Source organism: Dromaius novaehollandiae, chromosome 1, assembly GCF_036370855.1.
Source record: "Dromaius novaehollandiae isolate bDroNov1 chromosome 1, bDroNov1.hap1, whole genome shotgun sequence".
NCBI classification, from domain to species: domain Eukaryota; kingdom Metazoa; phylum Chordata; class Aves; order Casuariiformes; family Dromaiidae; genus Dromaius; species Dromaius novaehollandiae.
Window position 1 is genome coordinate 117,950,328 of NC_088098.1, and position 21,854 is coordinate 117,972,181.

At 47.0% G+C, this 21,854-nt stretch overlaps 1 protein-coding gene across 2 annotated transcripts; it reads right to left on the minus strand.

Moving 5' to 3' along the window:
- Positions 1–1,043: 1,043 nt before the first annotated feature.
- On the minus strand, positions 1,044–10,758 carry KCNE1 (potassium voltage-gated channel subfamily E regulatory subunit 1). 2 transcript variants are annotated; one of them, XM_064524631.1, is made up of 2 exons: positions 10,637–10,758; positions 1,044–3,723 (listed from the first exon to the last, which is right to left on the minus strand). In XM_064524631.1, the coding sequence occupies exon 2, from the start codon at positions 3,673–3,675 to the stop codon at positions 3,295–3,297; it is 381 nt and encodes a 126-aa protein (XP_064380701.1). In that variant the 5' UTR covers positions 3,676–3,723; positions 10,637–10,758; the 3' UTR covers positions 1,044–3,294. The 2 variants fall into 2 exon arrangements, with proteins under 2 accessions (XP_064380701.1, XP_025977321.1); XM_026121536.2 differs by lacking the exon at positions 10,637–10,758 and adding an exon at positions 10,135–10,233.
- Positions 10,759–21,854: the final 11,096 nt, after the last annotated feature.

Below are 21,854 nucleotides of genomic sequence, written 5' to 3' on the forward strand. Positions count from 1 at the left end.
TTATGCTGTTGGGGAAGAGAGAAAAATAAAACCCTGATAGTCTCCCTAGGTATTCAATATCTCCTGAGCAAAAACTTTTAAAGCTTGGATCAAAGAAAGTGCAACACATTTGCCTAATGACCTTAAGCTTCTTCAGCCTCCCCAGCAAGCAGGAAATCGGAAAACGTGAGTGCTGGTTAATGATAATTACATGACAGCTTTTGTTGCTGGCCTTTTGTCTGTGGCAAACATGACGAGCAAGAGAACTAATCACACATCTCTAGGCACTTCTTGGCCAGTCAGTGCTCTTTCTCCTCTCCAGTACAGTCTGAGGTGGGTCTCATGTCAGCCATCCTGCATTAGTCAGTTGTAATGACAGAGGAAACGGGGATTGTGTTTATAAGCCCTGGAGGACACTTTGCAATTCAGGCAGCAGCTTGGCGCACACATTATAGCTCCAGAACTGTTATTATACAATCCAGAGCTATACAGAAAGAGATTTCAGAGACTTTTTGAAAGGGTGCACACAAAGAGACCAGCCTGGCTGACCCGAACCCTACAGATCTGATGGCACGTACACCTACCTTTAAGTGATCAAAATGGTTCTTTCTAGCCTTAAAAAACCTGGGACAACAGAGCATCCCACCCAGCTCCAGCTGGGCTAGCTGCCTGAGCAGCACCTTGTGCAGAGCAGTGGGGCCCCACACGGTGCAGAACCTCACTCCCTTGCTGGGGAGTCCCTGCCCCATGGCTGCTTCGTCCCCTTTCATCCGGCATCGCTCCTGGGGTGTGTGCCCAAACAGGGGTACACCAGAGGTAGGTCTGTCCCTCTGAGCCCCAGGTATTGCAAACCGTAAGAGTACCTGAGGAATTTGTCCCTGGCATTTTGATGTTTCTCCAGATCTAGGTGAGCTGAGAGATGTCCCACCGCCCAGGTCCAGCCCTGGTTAATACGGTGTAGAAACAGGGAGGGTGAATGAGTGCCTACCAGAGAGCACCAGCACTCTTTCTGTAAGCCTGGGAAATAGCTCTGAAGAAAAGCATCTGAGCCCACAAGCACAGGGTATAATTAACATTTTATTAGTTTTGTACAAGTGAAAAAATACAGGAAAAAGGAGAACTGCAAGATGAAAAGGTAATGTGAAAGCCCATGGTGGGAGTTTACAACTGCCATCAAATGGTGATTTGTAACCTGGCTACACAGGAAAGCATTATGACAATGTTTCCCTCTTTTTTAAATACATAAAAAGACAAAGCTCAAAGGAAAAAAAAAAAAAAAGGGAAGTTAACTAATGCTGACAATCACCTTTGTCACAAATAATTACACTGGAGCTATTAAAACAAGATGGCCAGTTGGTGCAAAGACCCAAAATACCTGAAAATACCTGGTGTGGAGGGGGAGCTGCAGGAGGGAGCTGTTTTGACAAGCTTAATGTTTAAAGATCTTAATGTAATTAAAAGATATTTTTTATTTCAAGCTTAAACATTCTTAGTAATGTTGCACAGGCCTGACTCTGGAGAACCAGAAAGCAAGATCATTTGTACTCCCATAGAGGGAGGGAAATGCAAGTAATAAACAGACTGCACAGTAAGAACCCAGAAGAGCCGTGTCCAAGATGGGAAGCCAACATTTTTCCAAAGGCTGGCTTTGGTTTGCATTCCTTTAGAGGAAAAAGTGATTCAGATAATTAAACCAATGGAGGTTTTCCAAGCTGGTCAGGACACTTAAAACACATACCTTGCCCTCAGCTTAATGGTAGGCGCCATATAAATGGCTTTGAAAAAATTACCTTGTATTTTAATTGTCATAAGTTCAAGTATTCTGGGAACACAGTCATGGCTGGAGTACTGCTTTAATGAAAGTGCAATGCTAAGGAAGTACCTATACATAGAAAGGGAATATGCTGTCACTCATATCCCTTGCCTGTTCAAACACTTGGGTAGCTATCTGCCTCCGCTCTACTCTCACTTTGCCTTTGAAGCAGCTGCTCTGCATGGCTTTCTTTCAAGCCTTTGCCACTTCACTTTACTATCCAGCAGCTAAAACTGGGATGTGTATCTGCAGAGTAGAAATGAAAACCCCTTTCTGTCCAGACTTTTGCTGCTTTGATCCCGAACAAGAAAACAGGCTTCAAGCTGGCTAGGTTGCTATTTTAAGTAATGCAGTGTCCAAGGGAGCTGTATTTTTCTGTTTTAACACAGACAGCTGATACTTCTTGCCACAGAAGCCAAGTTCGGTTGCTGCTTTTCCCCCAGCAGCTCAGCAGAGGTGGTCCACAGAAGGAGACTGTCAGGAGGCCAAGGACAGGAAAATGTTACTGGCATGGACCTCTCTTTGGATACTGTAATAAAGAATCAGACTGAGTGAGGCTACTCTTGGGAGCTAAAGGAACTGCTCACAGGTGTAAAGTTAAGCACAGACATAAGCTGAATCAGTGATTAAATATCAGATATTTTATGAGACAACTCACCAGTGTGGAAATCCACTTCCCAACCAAGGGCTAGCACAATGATTAAATTTGATTTAAACTCTCAAAATATTACATACTTGCATGACATAAACCCTGTGTGCCACTGAGTCTTTGCACAAGGGTGGATATCACTGCCAGTTTAAACTCGATCCTTGAGAAGGAACAATGAAAGCAGTCAGCAAGGCTGGTCTGTGGGACCTGCCGGGAATTAGGGTCAGTCACTAAAAAATTTCCCTCAAAAGTTTGCATTTTTCCACAGTAATTATTTTCAGTGCAAAATGGAAACCTTTTTCTAAAATTTTATCTCAAGAAGGTGAATGATTTGGAAAGAAATAGGTCATCTACAACATTGCACATTCTATAAAATGATTATTTTATACTGGGAAAAAGTACAAATGAAATATTTCAGCTACTTTTTCTTGGAAGAAGCTGATCTTACTTGAAAATGGTCTTGTCTAAACTGTCCTTAACTGTTAATATTTCCAGCCTATGCTTGATCCATTTTGGTTTTAATTACACTGACTACTGCAAGGGTTTACACTGGCAACGCTAGCATTTGCATTTTTCCCTGGGTGCAGCTGATGAGTCCATGATGCTCCCTCTGATGGTGTGTGCCCCATCTTGACCTTAGAGTGACTGCAACAAGGGGCTTGTGGTGGGGCACTTTTGAAACACCACGATCATCACAAACCTGTCAGCTTCACCGTTAATTCATGTTTTTTCAGGCTGGCCAAGGCCAGTGCAGATGACTCTGCTTGGGCAGGCCAGGCAAAAAGCTAACCTGGTTCATACCAGGTGATGTTCAGGTTGTCCCTCCGTAAAGTTCATCCCTTCTCCCATTTTGCTAGGAGGACTTCACCTCAGGAATCTGTGTGTCTGGCTGCTCAACAGCCAGTGGGTTTTCAAAGACATAGCACAATTTGTAATTTTCTATGAGCTTGGCCTGAAAATATGCCCTGTCCTTCTTGGGCCAGACGTCTGAGGCAATGTACATGTTGTAGGGGTCACGGGAGTCTTCCAGCTTCCTGGCACGGATGTTGGTCAGCATGACTCCCACCGTGAAGAAGCCAAAGAAGCCGATCAGCAGAAGCACATAGACGATTTCCAGGCTGCCACCACCACTTTGGACCTGAGAAGGTGCAGAGCTGTTCGTCCGCTCCAGGTAGTCTTGAAACAGCTTGGAGAGGAACGAATTCAGTGCTGTGTCATTAGACAGCGCCAACATCTTTTTTTTCTGTCTCTCGCACTTCTTTCTTCCTTTTTTGGGGTTTTCCTAGAAAAGTGTAAAAAACAGGGACATTCATCAAATAATTATTCATTTCTCTCTTTCTCTCTTTACTGGCTTCCTTCCTCAACAAGGAAACTATTTCGGGGCAGGGGCAGAAGCAATACAACTGGAAGGGCCTGGAAAGGTCATCCTCTTCATCTCCTGTTTCAAGGCACAGTTAGCTAGGCTGAGTCCCTCCCTCAGAAATGTTTGCCTTAGAAATCTCTACGACACAACGTCCTCAGTCTTCACTTGCTGCTGTGCTCATCTATCCCAGCTTATGGGACCTAACCCAGGCCTCTTGTGTTTAAAGCCCTTGACTTCTTCTCTGACCCCTGGCAGGTATGAGGAATACACCTCTGCCGCAACTGTTTCCAGTTTTGAAGACTGTTATCATGACTCCCCTCAGTCCTCTCTAAATTCAGCTTAAGGATTGAATCTGGAAACAAAACTTTTTTATCTGAGCATCAGTGTGTGGAAACAACTCTCAAGCTCTGCAGCAAGTTCCTCATTTTCCTTCCTGATAAGGAGTCTTGCCTTTCTTCTGTAACTGTCGTAATAATATACACCATGGAAAATCAAGCAACCAAACATCCTACATAGATTTATCCTAAGCTAATTTAATACAGCTTCCCAACGTGCAGTGGCACACAGAGAGTGTCCAAGGAGTGGATAAACAGAGAGGTAGCGATTGCCTACCCAGCAGTGACTGTGACACACCAGAAATGAAATTCCCTTCATCCTCCCTCCTGTAGGATAGCAGTCCCTCCCCAGCTAGTCCATTGCTTTCCCTTCCAAACTAAATTGCTATACAACCTGTGTTTTATTGTCTGAGTTAAAGGACTTTCACTGGCATCACTGCAAATTGGGGATAGGGCAAGAGATGGTACCACTGAGGAGCACCTGAACATCCAAGGTGTCCAAGTCACGGCACTCTCTGGATTACAAAAGGTGAACAGTCCTTTTCCACTTTCCAATGTCAGCTGTAAATAACTTAATAAGGACAATCCCATCAGCACTGCATTCCCAAAGCTTCTGTGGCCAGGTAATGTGACTGACAATCTCACTACAATGCCTAATTAAAACGTCTCTAGAAAATTAAGCCAACAGTTTCTCTCTTTTTTCCCCTTAGCACACCTGAATAAGGTACTGTTATTCAAGGTTACTTCTGTGAGAGCAGTCTTGTGATAACATAAGATGGCTGTCAGTGCTTTCCACAGTTTTAAATCTGTGACAGCAAGCCAGTGTATTACCAAAGGCTTTTCCAGCATACTTTTTTTTTTTTTTAAGAGGTACTATATTATATTCATTTATAATACATCAAGGATGAAATGAACCCTTGGGCAGAAAGCCACTGAAAGTCCTAGGCAGTAATTACACCCCTCTGTGAGGGTGACATTAATGATGCATCGATATTGTGCAGGACCTCTGCAAAAGAGAGAGTTTAACTGTGCATGCAGCCTCCAGCTGCCAGTAATGACACTGCAGTAGATGCGATATATCTGGAGGCTTCTTTGAATTGTCTGTGCCTAGTTATAGTATAAACTCTGTAAAAGGAGATGCTGAGAGATAGAGGAAGTGAGAAAAGATAATTGATCTTATGACCTTCTGTTCCTCGTACACACAGTAATTATTTACTCAGTATGTTCTGTGCTAGCAGGTGCCTTTACAGCTGAATGAAATACATGAAAAATGCAGACATGAAGACAACCAAACATACACTCATAAATCAGTTGCTCATACAACTGTATTTGCTGATTTTAACTCCAGAATTGTCTGAAACACTTCCCTACACCTCTAAGCTTTGCAGTCATGGATTTGGAGTTGGGTTTACTTAAAAGTCAGACACTCAGTGCAGGATTATAAATTCTGTAGAGAAAGCAGTGCTCTTCCCCTCACCATACAATCTCAGCGGACATGAGTGGCATCAGCCCACACTGGTTGAAATCAGATTCCTTCACTTGGCAAGTGGGTAACTACTGGGAGCTGAGGAGAAGCTCCTGTGGGCTCAGCACCTGCTGAACCAGGTGGTTTGTAGGGCGAGAAGCTCAGGGGTGCCCAGCCAGCAAGAAAATGAGCACACACATGAATGTGGGCCTTGGTATTTTGGCTTTAAACAGAGCTGAGGCTGGGGGTGGCAGAGGGGGACAAAATCCCCTAAACAAAACAATGTTCTGATCCAACTTGTCTCTTTAGTTGCATGAGTCAAAGCTACAGGAAATAACATCTTGGCAGCTTCAGCTTAATAGCTGATATCTATTCACATTGCACAGCTGTTTTCAGATCCTTTTAAAAGGAAAGGGAGAGAAAATGAAGTTTAAACCTTTATCTGAGATTACTCCTCCCAAGTGTGGGGAGCATGTCAATACTGTAAAATGTAAAGCTGCTAACAAATCATTGCAAAAACTTTAAATCACAACAAGGAAGAATGTCACTGGATCTCTCACCTTATTCTGGAAAGACAGGCAAATATTTGCTCACGATAATTATCAATAGCACTGAAGACACTTCAAGTGTTTATGAGTTGACATCTTGAGGATGGAAATCCTCAGGTACCTCCCTATATTCACATGAATTACAATGCCTGCATGAGCTTTCTTTAGCGAACCCAGAAATGGATTCCTTAACTGCATGCAAGTGAAAAAAAAGGAAAAAAAGAGATAGAAGTGTACACAAACCCCACTTGTTAAGTTTTGATGCTGTGCCCACATTTCCAGTGCTGATCAAAAGCTGAGCTGGGGCCAATATGGTTTTGAAAGCTAAACTGAACAGATCAGCCACATCTGGGGTACACATGAGGAGACTGAAGACTTTTGGGAGGTTTCTGAGGGTTGCAAGGCTGCTTGTGCACTGGCTGGGCTGGAAGGAAGCAGGGAGCTCCCTGTTGTCAGAGTGGCCCTGTCTCCATAACCACATCAAACAGCAATAACCAGAGAGGTTAAGAGAGGGAAAAGGCAAGCTCTTTTTCCCCAGGAAATCTGCTCCTGAAATCTCAGCAAGCCTAAAGGCCTCCTTCACCACTGCACAAGCCCTGTTCAACTCCACCAAAATCCATACAGTTACTAGTTCAGAGCTGGAGTACACAACGTTGGAAAGAGCCACCTGTGCAGGTGGTCTAGTGCATGACAGGTAGTCACATCTCACTGTCTCAAACAGTCTTGATTTTTTACCAGAACCAGAGTGGCTTACTGCTCTCTGCTGCTCTCACCAGACAACTGCTGACTGGCAGCAAATTGAGATCACTGTCCCGTTCCCCCTGTGCAACCCTGAGGAGCTCCAAGTTAAATTGTGCCCGCTCCAAAATCAGCAGGACCCAGGTCCCACCCCTACAAGTAGGGACCCCACCTGGGGCAGGTGCCCTCGTCCCATAGTGCCCAACAGCAGGTTTCAGTCCATGCTGGGGTCACCTGTCCTACTACTCTGGGAGGCAAGCACTGAGCAGCAGCAGTTTGCTGCCCGTGTTAAAAAATGACCTCAGGCAAAGCTCTAAATATGTCAGCAACATTTTGACTTGCCAGTAATTTAGAGGGAATTCCCTAAGGCTAATAGCAGCCTGAGCCATATTCTGCTCTCAGCTCTGTTGCTTCTCCTCTGCCCATTACATTAAAAACAGACTGCATATATCTCCAAAGCAAAGTGATGCTCAGTTTCTTTCCAACACACTGTGATGGGAGCTGCGTTTGAGCTTACTGGCAGTGCTGATGCACTGCCCAAGATTATCTTTCATTAAATGGCAATGAGGGTCTGAAGCACTGCTCCCCTGGTGGTGGTCTGTGGCACAGAGCAGCACCACTGGGACTGGCCTCACCACCTAAGTGTTGTCCCTCCTCTCTCTGCCAGGTGCCACTTGCCCTCTTTTCCTCAAGCCATAGATGGATCTCCTTTGGCTGACATATTCATGGAGGAGGTGAGTTTAACATGACAGGCAAGATGCCCCGGGCAGGGTCTGGAGCTGAGAAACAGCCAAGAGCAGGACTCTAGGAGACAGATCTACACTGTGAGTGTCTATATTTGGCCAGATGGATATGACCCGCTGTTTCTTCAGTCAGTGGAGGAAGGAAGTGCATCTGAAGGCAGCTTTACCACCCCTTCCAAAGCATTTTAAAACATTGCTCAAATGAGCAGGTTCTCAGCAGGTCTGAAACAGTGCAATTCCATCTAACTTCAGCAAAGATCAGAGGATCTTGGCCAGTGTTTCCTTTTGCTGTTTGCTGGCTGATATTGTTTGGGATGTTTTAACCTGGAAGTTATTCTATGCAAAAGTTTCTACAGGGATGTACTTACACAGGTGGGCTAGTGCTAACTGTAACTTGCAATGATGAGATTTCACTAGTGTGAAAAAAAAACACAAACCACCACCCCTGTCCCTCACATACCTCCAAGGCCCTCATGTAAGGAAAAAAAATCCCAGTCCGCCTATTCCCAAGTACACCAAGGTCTGTTCACACTGCCCAACCCCTCCACAGCATCCTTGTAGGTGTACCTGCTGCTCACCCAGTTCTCTGTGGATTAGGCAAGAGCTATGGGTCACAGCTGAGAGAAAAGAGGGCAGACCTCCTAGTGATGTAAAGCTGTTCTCTAGAGCAAAAAGTATAAAATAAATCCCTGGTGGCCACTTGGCTTGTGGTTGCATCTTCCCTCTGCCCACAGGGCTCTGAGGTGGAAGGAGAACTAGCCTAGCACCTGACCTGAGAGTGGGCTCCTGAGGAAGGGGATGAGGGACCTCTGGCAGCAGACGCCTGTTGAGATTGCACTTAGAACTTTCTTTGCTACTTCCCTGTGTTAAGTAAGCCACCAAGGCCCTCTGGCTTAACAAGACTGCTTATGTTGGAGGGCTGTGATGGCCATACCCAGGGAGGGCCCAGTTGCTCCTGGAGCTGTGAAGCAGCACACACTGTAGGACTGGAGGGCAGAGATGGTGTGAGTGTGAACAGTTCCCACACATGCAGCAGCTTTTGGCCAGCTTGGAGACCATCTGTGAGCATGGCTGAAGCCATGTTTCTCTTGTATGACCATGTTACGACAGACCTTCTTTCACAATCTTTTCTTTAAAACACCCAGGGTGTTATAAAGCTACAGTTTTAAAATGGCTACAGAGGGCTGGCGCTGTGAGATGGAAGTCAACAAGACTGCCTGCATCGTTCAGGCTCAGTCTGACCCTGTCCTGGGGCTACAGAGAGGCCAAGCCGAGCAGCTGGAGAGCAGTCTGAGCCTGGCTCCGTATCAGGGCAGTTGCACCCGCTGCTACTGCGATGTAGGGCTGTGAACAGGACATCACTGGGTAGCCTCACTTGCTGTAAACTGACATTTGAGTTAAAGTGGAGCAATTTGCAGCTGCAGAGCACCTGGCATCATTTAATATTTACTTCTGTCTATCAGAAGTAAATATCAGAACTAACTTACATCTGGCTGTTCCCAAAAAAGGCAAAACAAAATGGGTCTGTCTGCTTAAAGGCAGGCTGAAGGCTGCTCTGGAAACCGGGATGCCTCTGCCTGGGACTCTTGTGAGGCGAGTGCATCCAACCCAGCTGGAGCGATCAGCTCCAGCCCAGTGCATCCTGTTAATGTCTGAGTATCTGAGCTAGGCTGATTTCTGACAGCTGAGCTTCAATGGAGCACATGCCACGAGATGTTGTTGGGCCCCAACTGACTGTTTTGGTTTAAAAAGAAAAGATAAAATTTTCTGTCATGTAATGTTCCTAGAGATTGTGAGACTCAGCTTTGGACCTCAACGGGAATTTTGTCCTTGAACATTAAGAGGGCAAATTGATTTGCTTTGGCTAGCTGTAGTTTTCTTCCCTGCTTGAGGTTAAAATGTGCTATTTATGTTGTAGACAGAGGTGGATGTTAAATGACAGATGCTCCTCTCCTGTTATAATTTTCTCAGCTCTCATAAATCAAAAGAGCTCTATACTGATTTACACCAAGCAAAGATCTCCAGCAATCTCTCCCTCACATTGCTGCCAAGAGCATTGGTAGTAACCAAGCAGAAGAACCTCAGGGAAGCTAAAGCAATATATACCTTTAGAAAATACAGCACAGTAGTGACTTCTCATGAGCTGATGACACACACAGAAAGCCTATGCTAAGCCAGTGGCAAAAGTTAGCACAGCACTTTGCCCACCTCCCTGCACTTTCTGCCAATGGTTTGTTTCTCTGGTATTATAAAGCAATGGACCTACTGACCTCCCCAGCTCATTTCCCTGGCAGTTTGTTACAGAGGTGGGTATGTCAGACAACTTTCTGGAGGCCAGAGCATTGTGCAGGACAGACCCTCCTCCCTGCAGCTCCTGGAAACTTGTGCAACAGTGCAGCATCCAGGATGTTGCAATCCTGCCAGAGACAGGACAACAGACAGGCCCAAAAGCAAGCAGGGTCGTGCGGAGAGATTTGCGGTAATACACAAAAGGCACCCACCTTCTGTAGTCCCCAACTTTCTCTAGCAGATCTTTATCCTCTGGAGATGATCTGAGGATCGTCTACCACTATCCACATCAGCAATACTTCAGGTCCTTGTTTCCACTTTAAACAGCAACACTCAAGCAGTGGTACACTCATTTCTCTTCAAAAGAACTAGCTTTATCTGATCACAAGATAGAAATCTAGTCCCCTTACGCACACTGTACTCATGTCATAGCATTTTGAACTGGAAAACCCAGCAATCCCCCAAACACCACGCAGAAGTTTATCCTCCCAGATGCAGCTGCCCTGAGCTTGCACCCAGCCCAAAAGAGCAGGCAAACACTGGCATGGCCACAACAGCAAACAGCAACTGGCAGGCAGAAACCCTGCTGCTGCCTCTTCTCCATCAGTTCGGCTCTGAGACTCTCAGCAGCACCATGGCTCCTGCCGTCTCTCTCTTTTCCACCACCCACCAACTCTATTCCAAGGTCCCCCTGCGCTGGACATCGGTACAGACCTGGCAGCAGAGCACGGTCGGATGCAGGGCTCCAGCCTCTCCTTGGGAAAAGAGAATTAGAAAAGACGGGAGCTGTGGAAAGCCCCGGGGGCTAACACCTGCCTGGGTGTGAGCAGGCGAGTGCTGGCTCCTGGCTCCGGCAGGGACAGCAGCCTGGCTGCTCACTGTCCTCTGGATCAGTGCAGAAGGTAAGAGGCAAACAGGAAAACTCCTGGCCTCACCAGGCTGGGGGAGGGCAGGAGCCCATGGCGTGGGTGCCGTGAGCCGGCCTCCTGCTTCAGGGTGCATGCAGCACTGTGTGTGGGTGCAGGGGCAGGAGGCGGGCACCGGGCAGCCCTGGCCAGCCACCCCCCGGGAGCAGCCAGGGGCTGCCCAGCCCCAGCAGCGCTGCAGTGGGCTCCAGCACCGCAGGGCACTGCTGCAGGGGCTCAGTCCCCATGGGAAGAGGATGCTTGGTGTGACGGCTGGGACCAGCGCCTGTTGGCCTCCACACCAGGGCATCGCTAGCCCTGCTGCCCTGGCTGGCAGCCCCTGCTCACCCCATGCAAGCTGTCCTCGTGCCCTGTCACCCAGGCCCTGTGCCCACGTCCCAGCCTGGCATCTGGCATGGGAGCCTCCCCGATTCCCTGCATGCATGCACACGCATGCACACGCATGTACACATACACACCGTGACCCTTGTGTCTTCAAATCTAGGAAAGGGACTGGAGAATCTCACAGCCGTCATTGCTGTGTGCTGAGTACCTCTCCTCCGTTGCTTGTGCAGGTATGCAAAAATGTGCACTCAGGCACACAGGGAGGCATTTTTGTAAACAGGAACAGTGGCAGCAAAATTCCCTGGGATTAGAGGCTGTTACGACATGCTTGTAAGGTGAAGTCCATCTTCCAGCAGCATTACGCTCTTTGCAGCACGAGCAGGAAGGGTGGGGGGAACCATTTCCTCGGGCTGCCCCTTGAATCCCACACACAAAGCTTGCTATGGGGGGGCATTGATTGACACCTATTCATCACCTAAAAAGACCTATTTTCCTTTTGGGAAAAGAGGTGTCTGTAGTCACCAGTCAGCCAAAGGGAGTGCTCATTAATTCCCGCCTGAAATCTATAAAATGAATTTATTAGCTTTCCAGGGCAGCAGCACTTAAATACATGTGGAGAATGTCAGTGATGGGGAATAACATGCCCTTTTCTTCCCTGGTGGCCCTTGGCAGACCCGCACTGGCACGTTGCGCAGCCTGTGGCTGCTACAGACAATTCCCTGACCCGAGACCCCCAACAATCCAAAGAAAACAGGGCCAGCATCAGCCCCTTGGGTTTGGCATTCCTTGGCTTTGCTGAAGGCTCTTGCTAGAATGACTGTCACTGAGGAGAACTTGGAAGATAACTCAGGTAGTAACCTGAACTGATGAAAACAGTATATTCTCTTGCATATCTGTTTGCAGGAGGTTTAGCCTATGTTTTCAGTGGTGTGAAGAGTGCAGCCTGTTTTCATTGCCTGTGATATTGCTGCTTCCCAATGAGGGAGCAGGCTATTAAAAAGACAGGCTAATTTCCCAGGCTGGCTCTAGGTACAGACAAAGGTGGGGAGAAATCTGCAGCAGCAGACTTTGTTGACTGGGGGGATGTGCAATGCTGTCGACTGTGCTAGAGCTGTTTTGCTGGGCCCAAACCCCGGAGAAGCCATGCCTGCTTCTGCTGCCATTTCAAGGCAAGGTCTCTGCCCTCTGCTGAGGGCCTCAGTTTCCCTCCTCCTGGTGTCACAGTCCAATACTCTCTAACCAGATTCTTTTAGATATTCTGCACAAGGAGGGTGTCATGTTTCATATCAAAATTTACTTACTTGAAAATATTTGATGTTACATGGGATTTTTGATTTAGCAGAATGATAGAGCAATATACTGAAATCACAATACAAGTGTAAGTTACATGTAACAAAATACAGCTATTGCAATATAGAATTCACTCACAATACAAGCACGATCCCCTTTGCTGGTCTCTATAAAACGCTCACCGTGACGATGCCAGGTGTCCCCAGTCACCGGGAGGGAATACATGGGTTGACACCAGCTCAAGCCCCTTTCTCTCTTCAAAATTGTCTTGTTAGTTGTTCAGTTTTTATACTCTGTTTTGGGCTGAGCCATGTGTACGCTCCCTCCTATGCTGGCCTGGCTAACTCAGGGAGAGGGTCATGGCTCTTTTGATGAACTCAGGGAGAAACATTTATGTCACCCATTGATCAATTCAACTGACATAGCTGTTTATCTAAAGCAAAGGCCACTCTCTGGTCCCCTTTGTGTTGAAATAAAGTCAGCACTCTGTGCGGCAGCTGTGGTCAGTCACACCCTACATTATTCATGAGCTCCACAGGCACATCGCCCTTGCCCATCTCCTCTGAGCCTGCTTCCGTTGTAGGGGTGTCCTGGTTGGTCACACTGGGGCAGCAAAATTAAGTTTTATTTCACTTTTGAGAAGTTTTGAGCTAGACCTGATAGTTCTTGTTTTAATGCACCCTCCAAGCACTCATAGAGCATTCACCCTTCGAGATCTTTTAAGCACATTTAATGCATGCCATGAAGCGTAATATTTGTAGAGCTAAGGAAGAAAGAGAAGTTAAACAGATGGCCCAAACGCAGAAGACAAGTCACTGGCAGAGTGGGATTGTCCCCCCGGCACTCAGGTAGTTGTCCCCATCCTCTAAGCAATGAGCGGCAACAACTCCAGGCCAAGCAGGGCCACCAAATGCTACAGGAAAAAAAAAAGAAACATGTGCCCGTGTATGAACTAATCAAAAACACAGAAGGAGTTGCTGTGAATTTAATAGAATGCTAAAGAAATTTCCAAGAAAAGAAGATAGCATAATGAAGGGCTGTGGCTAATTAGGAGAGCAATGCACTGCTTGATGAACAAATTGATAAATCCTCTGATAATGCAGACAGATTGAAAATAAGGTTAGAGTGCTGTGTCTGCAGGTAGCAAAGATGGTGGCCTGCTTGCATCCTCCTCCACTTCTGGTTGGCTTTAGCATGCTAAAAGTTGAGCTGAGCCTCATAACAGGAGAGAGTTTGGAAGGAGGTGAGAAATGAGGAAAAGGACGGGAGGAGTGCTTATGTAGTCAATGACAGGAGAAAGCAAACGGTCAGGTCCTGTTTCCTCCTAGCAGGAGAAATCTGCTAACAAACTAGATCGTTTCACTTCCTGGTCTGTCCTTCTTCCCATGGCTCAGTATATGGGAATGTGTTTCAAAAGAGGAATATTTCCCTTGTGTAGGCCTGGTGGCCATGTCCTTCCTCTTGGAGAGGGGTAGGAGTGGGGACCGAGCCAGGAGGACATGACGCAGGCCGGACACTGGCATCCAAGGAAGGTGTTTGGAGCAAAGGCTTAGTGGCCTGATTTTGTGTCTCCTTTCTGCAAGGCAGAGCTCTCAGCTGACACAAGCGACAAGAGGCTGCTGAAAGTGTCTTTTACCTGAGACCAAGTCACCAGGAGAATAAGACAAAAGGACATGAGCACAGACCAAAACCCTCTACACCTAAATAACCATGAATTGTGATTATTCTTCATTGGCTTTCGGGCAGCTTTTGCCAAACACATGCTAAACACTCACATGGGAAGGCACTATTTTTGTGTTCGCTTGCCTTCCTCTGTGGTCCTGGGCAGTAGCACATCATGAAGAGCAGCATGCCAGTGCTGGCGCATCCCCACCAGCACCTCTCGGCCTGCTGGTCCTCCATCCTGGGCCGGGCCACCGCATCTGCAACCATGCAGGCTGGCTGTATCCCAGGCGGACAAACAGACAGAACGGCACTTATATGCAGCTGGCATATTCGACACCATCACCCCCTGCGTCTCTCCTGCAGCCCATGAACACCTTCTGCCATCATGGCACTAAAGAAAGTCCTACAGGCAAGGGGTAAGTCTGGGGTTTCCTTTATTCTTGTTATTTCACTGCATGTTGGTACTTGCAATTGTATTCCTAAAATCAGCGTGAAATCTGGGAACAGATTCCTACTAACTCACATCCTGTGATGGTGGGAAAAACAAAAGCGAGTACAATGACTAAGCTGCACTTCCCAACACCCGATAGTCTCTTCATGCCACTGAAGCACTGGAGTAACCTCCAGCAAAACTGTTGCAGTTTATGCAGCTTTGAAGAGGATGAGCTGTGGGGCAGAACAAACCAAAGCAAGGACTCTCTTTTTAAAAGATTTCAAGGTCTCTATGTGATCTCACTTCCACCGCCAGCAAATGAGCACGACTCCATTATAACTGAGAGTAGTGTCTTCATTATGCAAGACCAAATGCATCTTTTTAGAAGCATCTACATAACTTTTGTTTGACTTTGGAGGTACCTGACAGGGAGATGAATTTATTATAACAATAGCAATATACAAAGGCAAGGCACAAAGCTACAAAACCACTCCGGGCAAAAAGTTTCTTTGCCCTCCCAGATCTGTCAGTAGCTGGTGGTTTCGTTTTTAGTACAATGGCAACATGTATCCCTCAGAAAGCAAACGTAGATTATCTTTGGAAGGTGATGAGGGACATTTCACAAACACAAGAGTTTGCAGGTCATTTGTAACCCTGTTCCTGGTGGTGGGGTGGGGATCTTTCTCTTAAATTGGTCTTCATTTTGTTAAAAGAGACACTGAACTGGCTATAAGGAGTAAAGAATATTACATACCTTTTCAGTGGGTATTTGTTCAATCTCAGAAAGACTGTTGCTGGGGCTCTTGCACATAAAGAAATAAAGTCTAATATTTTTTCTGTCCAGCAGATTGTTATCTTTGGCAGTTTCCCATGTATACCATCTTAATCCCTCAAAATCAGGGGAAATCAGCAGGAAGTTATACAAACCCTTATTTGTAGAGTTTTGCTGGTCTCTGGCTCAAGGCCCTGAACAGAAACCAAAGAGCACTCAGGGCACCCCAAGGCCGGTGCAGAAGTAACTCAGATGGTGCCTTTGGTCTCCTCTGCTCCCACAGTGCCTCACCTGGGCACAGACCGTGGCAGACGCCTCGCTGCAGGTTGCAGCTGCCTGCTCACCTCTGCCACCCTCCCGGCAAGCTCCGGGGGGCCCGCTGGTGCTTCGAGTCCTTCTCCAGCTCTGTCCCAAATCCCAAGGACGACTTTGGGTGAAACTGCTCTGCTGCGAAAGGCTTCCACATACCTCTTTGGGATGTAGCCTGCTATTCAGCACAAACCCTGTAGAAGCGACTTCTCAGTGAGGATTATCCAAGTCATCTTGAGATGGAGAGGGCTGGTTTTTACGAAAACCACAGCACTGGCTTTCTGCAAATCAAGCTCCACCACGTGTCCTGAGTTGGATGGTCAGAAATGAAAATACTCAGGCTCACAAATAGCATTTAACAGTCCTGACCAGAGACTGACACTAATGCAATTGTTGATCTCCCAGCACTAATTCAAGTGCATCCAATTCCTAAAAACAAGGACGTGGACCACCTGCTCCCTTATTTTTGCACATCCTCTGCTATTACACAACAACAAAATAGAAGTTCACTTGGCTGCAGAAGCAGGAGCGATATCACAGGTCAGATATGCAGCTGGTATAAATCGGAGTAGCTGCAGCAAAGTAAACAGAGCTGTGTGGATTTATACCAGCTGGGGAAATTGGCTTGCAATTTGCAGCCTGATAATGAAATACAATTTAGACTGTAAAAAACACAACGTTAAATTAAAAATGTGCTGACACCTGCAGCATTTGGGGAAAAAAAACACTGGATGGAGAAGCTTCCAACCCCCATAACAAGGTTAAATGCAATTCCCTTTCTGAACAGTAACTCATACAGGCTGGTAGAGGCACAAAGGCTAGAGTGTTACATTTTTGTGATGATGATTCAGATGAGTCATCCCCAATCAGCAAGCACTCATTGCTTTAATGACCAGAGAGAGGAAATTTGGTTTAGCGGTGACCGATGCTGCAGTTTATTCTTCTGACTGCTCACCAAGTGTCATGGGAAGGCTATAGCATTAGCTGGAAATTCATGTTCATTCAAAATCACATCTCTTAAGAGCAAACTGCAGTTATTGGCTCTTGCAGCACCTTCACTGTGCTTCCTACATCTTTTCAATATCAGAATTTCAAGAGATCTGCAGCGTGTTTTCTGTGAGAAAAGCACTGGCGTGCTCCCTTACAGCTATATAGCACAGCTCCACCATCGCCGCTGCTCAGTCCCTGAGGCACTACTGCAAATACACATAAAAATGCGTACGGCTACCTAACGATAAGCAGAACCTGATTAGAAAACAAAAAATTTGCAATCTCACCCCATGGGTACATGGAGACCGCCATAAAATTCCCAGACACGTTCCTACTGGCTAGCAAAGTCATTTTGCAGCAGTAAATTGCCCAAATCTTGCCAGGGAATGAGCACTTCCTGGGACAAGAACACAGTAATCATGTTAAATGGTCTCTGCTCGGCTCTGGGCAAACAGGTGGCCCCATCACAACAGCCACCGGCAGCGCTGGCCCTGCACGTTCAGCAGTGGGGGCACATTACTTGCAAAACATTAGACTCCCTTTTTATTTATTTATTTATTTTCGTCAAATGGGTAGAGTTTGGTAAGTGAAACGGAAGATTTTTCTTCTTTTCTTATCACATTCTCCTACTAACACTCCGTCCCATGAAACTGTAAAAAAAAAAAAAAAAAAAAAAAAAAAGCTGTTTGAATTGTTAACTGTCCCCAAATCTCCCCTCGTCCTGAAGCCAGCTCAGAGAAAGGAAGGCAAGTTTTGCCTCGAGCAGTGGCAGAGGAGCCCAGTCCATTTGCATCAGTTTGTCACAGACCCCGTCATATTCCTTCTTTCCTGCTTCTGGGGGAGAGGAGCTTGTCTGCACACGTTGCTGCCCTTGTCTCCGTGTTAACAAACAGGAGGAATAACTACATCGTGCGTCCTGGAGGAGCGATACACCAGGCTATTTTGCTTTAGGGATGCTTGGATTGCTTTTTCCACTCTTGCCCGGCTTGGTGCTGCACTCGCACAAGCCACGGGCCGGGGCCGCTTCGAAACATCTCTCGCCCTGCTGACGCTGGCTGCAGGCATAGCCCTGGGGCTGCCCTTGCTGGGGTACCCAGCACAGCGCAGAGAACCCTTGGATGCAAAAAACGTCCGAGGGGAGGCACTATTGCCTATCTGCCCGTCAGCCCCATGCACGTGCCCATCGGAGGTGGCGCTTAGGCTCCCCTTCGCGGACAGCCACTTTTCCACTCCCCCTCTCTCAGTCTGCTGCAGGCAGCCTGGCTCTGACCCGGCCTCGCAGTGGGGACCTCATCCTGCCACCCAGACGGTCTCCTTCGGCCAAAACATGCACTGCACTGGCGCAGGCAGGGATTTCTGTGCTCCATTCAGCACCCACCTGGGAGGCGATAAGTATGTAATTCCTCCGCAGAAATTACTTGGTTCACTCTCCTTCAGAATATTCTGCTCATGGAAATACTGCACTGAGACAAAAAGCCCCTTACTGCTTCCAAGGTACATTTAGGTATTCCTGGCATGTTGCCCAAGCCCATCCAAAACTGCAATAAGAAACAGGGCTAGCTGCTGCCTTGCCAGCAAGGCGCCCACCTAACTTGCCCCCTCGCACTGGTGCTCGGGCCCTGCCAGGGTGCCTGCACGTGCACCCTGAAATGCCCCGCTGCAGCGCTGCCAAGCGGTTTGGTGTCTTGCTCCCACCAGCCCCCAGCCGCCCTCCAGAAACCAGGTGTTCCCCTGCCTACATCCCTGCCCCAAAGGATTTCAAGCCTCCCGCAGCTTGGGCTATGCACACGTCTGTGCGTGGCCACGGGGGCTCTCGCCTTTTGTGGCTCTGTCCTGTTAGCACCCCGGGTCCAAAGGGGAGTGAAAAGGGAGCCCTAGGCTGCCACCTGTGGCTTAGGACCCTGTCCTGGGAGGGGAGCAGCTTGAATTCTTGTGTTTGTCTCAAGTTCTGCATTTAACACAGTGATATAAATTTAAACGGCCCTGGAGGTAAGGTACACTCTGATCACCCTGCAAGGCACTCCCCTTGGAAGTAGGTGGCCTGGTTAACAACTTTTTGAGGATGCAATCAAACCCTTATCTTTCATTTCCCTCGTAAGTGCTGTAACCTCCCAATGTCACCATCAGCAAGTTAAATGTAAAACAAAAATGTGTTTTGTAAGATGTTCAAGCCTATGAGGGCTGTGTTAGATGTATTCTGCACATGCCTGTTGTACCGGGGCCCTCAAAGATTTAGGTAAGGCAAAACTAGACTCTGGATCCCAAGCTCAGACCTGTTCTCCCCAGGACCTGATCTCCTGGCCCACTTGGGGACGCTCTTCAGTCAGTCTTCTCAGGAAGCCACCGAGCAAGATTAGGTGCCTCCAGAGCTCAGCAGAAGATGAGCAGTGCTTGCTCGGGCCACTAGCTTGAACTGGAAGCTTGGAGGTCTGCATCACCTGATTTTTCTTGTCAGGGTTTAAAAAGGTTGGGGATATGTGCCTCTTTTCCAAAAAAACAGACAAACAAACAAACCAACAACAACAAAAAACCACCCACAAGCAAAGCACAGCTAGGGAAAGGAGGATTTAAAGATGCTACCTGAAGTTACTGCATAAACCAGGTGGATTTACAAAAACTATATACTATTAAAAATAAAAAGCTACAAGCAAAGATTATATAAAAAGAGCACAGTGGAAAAAGCACCATAAACGTCCATACTTTGATGCTGGGCTCACACTCACATGAGCTAGTGAAAGGAAAATATTTAAAACCTTTTTTTTTTTCCTCCTCTTTTGTAATGTACAGGAATCTAAGTTCATGTTAGGCTCCATTAAAAAAAGCAAAATGACACTTTTTCCAAAGTCAGCACATACGCTGGATGCAGGCTATAGGATGTACCAAGTATAAAATGAGCATGTGACTGAGCAGTTATTGTTGCTTAATACCCTGGCTCATTATAAAATAAGGAGAGTACAAAAAGTCCTGCTCCCTGGTTAGCTCTGAGGTTATATCTGCAGCTCACCATGCAATCTCGCTTGCTGCAGCAGCAAGCGAGAGGTTGCCGGGTACCCTGCAATACCCATCAGGGTCTGAGCTTAGAGCCCAAAAGGATGCAGCATCCCTGTTTAGCAAGAGGCTCCCAAATATGTTCTCCTTCACTGCCCTGTCCCTCCGCAGTGCCAGGTCCCCCAGTTCCCCTAAGGAGAGATAGGGGACCCCAAAGGCTCCCCCGTGGTGCCCAAGGGAGCCCCACATCATGGAAACTTCCTACTTCTGACCACGCTCAGAGGGACATTACCTGACCTGACCTCTGGGCTTATTTCAATTTAGGGCTGTGGGTACCTTATACATGAAGCAGAGCTTTTCCTGCACTTACTAAGCATTACATTTAGGTCTCTCTCTTGGAAGATTTCCCCTCCATTTTCTATGTAAAAAAGCCAGAGACTTTGCCTATGCTAGGGCACGTGAAATTCAGATCCACACTCGGGGTAGTGCCCCATCCTGAGACATGTACTGACAAATCCCTCCCTCCCTCCCCTCATGTCATTCCCAAAGGCAGATGCAAAGCACCAGGTAGATGCAGAGTCACAAAAAACCTGACAAACAACCCTGGCCCAATCAGGTGGCAAAAGGTTATTTTCACAAAGTGCAGCTGATAAATGAGATTCCCCAACACTCAAGTGTCCACAGCCATTAAATGATAGGGTCTCAAAAAACAAAACAAGAACTGCCCCCCGCCAAAACCCTCCATGGGCGGAACACGGCTTGCCTTCCTAGTGACTCAGGCAGAGCTGCAGTATTAGGTAGGCAGGGCTTTCTGAACTCACAACAGTATAACTACATTGTTGGAGGCTTATTCGTTCTTTTAACATCCAAAGTATCAAAAAATTGTCAGGTTTTCATTGTTCTCCTTTGGCAATGTGTTGCTTAAGCAAAAATGATATTGAAACATTGCCTTTTCCTTCACCGAATCTAGCCACCTCAGATGGTATTTTATACCCACCCATTTTTATCAGCCACTCTCCCAGGATGTCAAGAAGCAGAGATGTTGTATGCTCAGAAACCAGCTTCTCTGGCAGCATTGCTAAAAGATGAAAGATCCCTTAATGGCTCAGTGAAATAGGTCCTGAAATGCTCCCTCTGGTCTCCCAAGAATTTGTGCTAAATTGCTATGTTAAGGTTGTGGGAGGAGGGTCCTTCATGCTCTAGGAAGTATGTACTCAGACATGCACCCATTCAGAAAAGGGGCCAAATTGTGGGGAAAGGGAAACCTGTCCAAACACACTCTCCTGAGAAGCAAAAACAAAAAAAAAGCTTTACACCAATTTAGACAAAATAAAGCTATGCCCTTGCACTCTAGCACATCCAACCTAGTTTGTAACACTTGCATGTAAAGTAAGGTCCAGCCTTGGCTTCATTATCAAGGATTTTTTTTTCTTTAAATATACACCCTGTCTTTTACAGTAAGGCATAGAAAAGCCTTTTTCCAGCAGAAACCATGCATATCTTCCTACTATATTTTTTCCCCCTTGAGCAGACATTAGATGTGAGTGGCATGAGTAAATTACCACCCTTCAGAAATCTGAAATTCTTTGCATTTTTGGTTCACTGACCCATGGTGGTGTGAGCAGGCCAGCTCTGCCCCCAGGATGTGCTCTCTCTTAACTTGCAGCTTACACCCCCAATTTAGATTTCTTCAAATTGCTGGTGCAGATGAGCATCAGATCTCACCTAACCCCAATTTTGTACAGATTTGACCGTATTAGTAGATTTTCTCCCCATTTGGCATGAGGAAAGTCAGGCATATCACCCTGTGAGCACAGCCAGAGCCTTCGCAGTTGCTGACTCTGCCTGTGCTGAGGAAGAAGCACCTTCCCACAGAGCAGCAGAGGACCCAGAGCTGCCAGTCTAGGATATGGCAACCAGTCGGTCTTTCCATCACATGATCCAGACATTTCAGCCACCACAAAACACAGTTGCTGTTGTCCTAACAAGGGTCTGCACAACAAAAGAGCATAACGCCTGCTCTCTGGCATTCATCCTCCACTCCCAGATGCTCTGGTCATCCTGGGACCCTGTGGCTGGTGGCACCTCTCACACTGCCTCTTGGAGCACCTTCGGGTCCTTGGTCCCAGGGACTGCCTGGAAAGGCCATTCAGCTCCTTGCTGGTCTTGGCCATGGCACTATTCGCCACAAGGTCTCAGTCCTACTGGGGAAGTGAGGCACTGCCAACCCTGCAG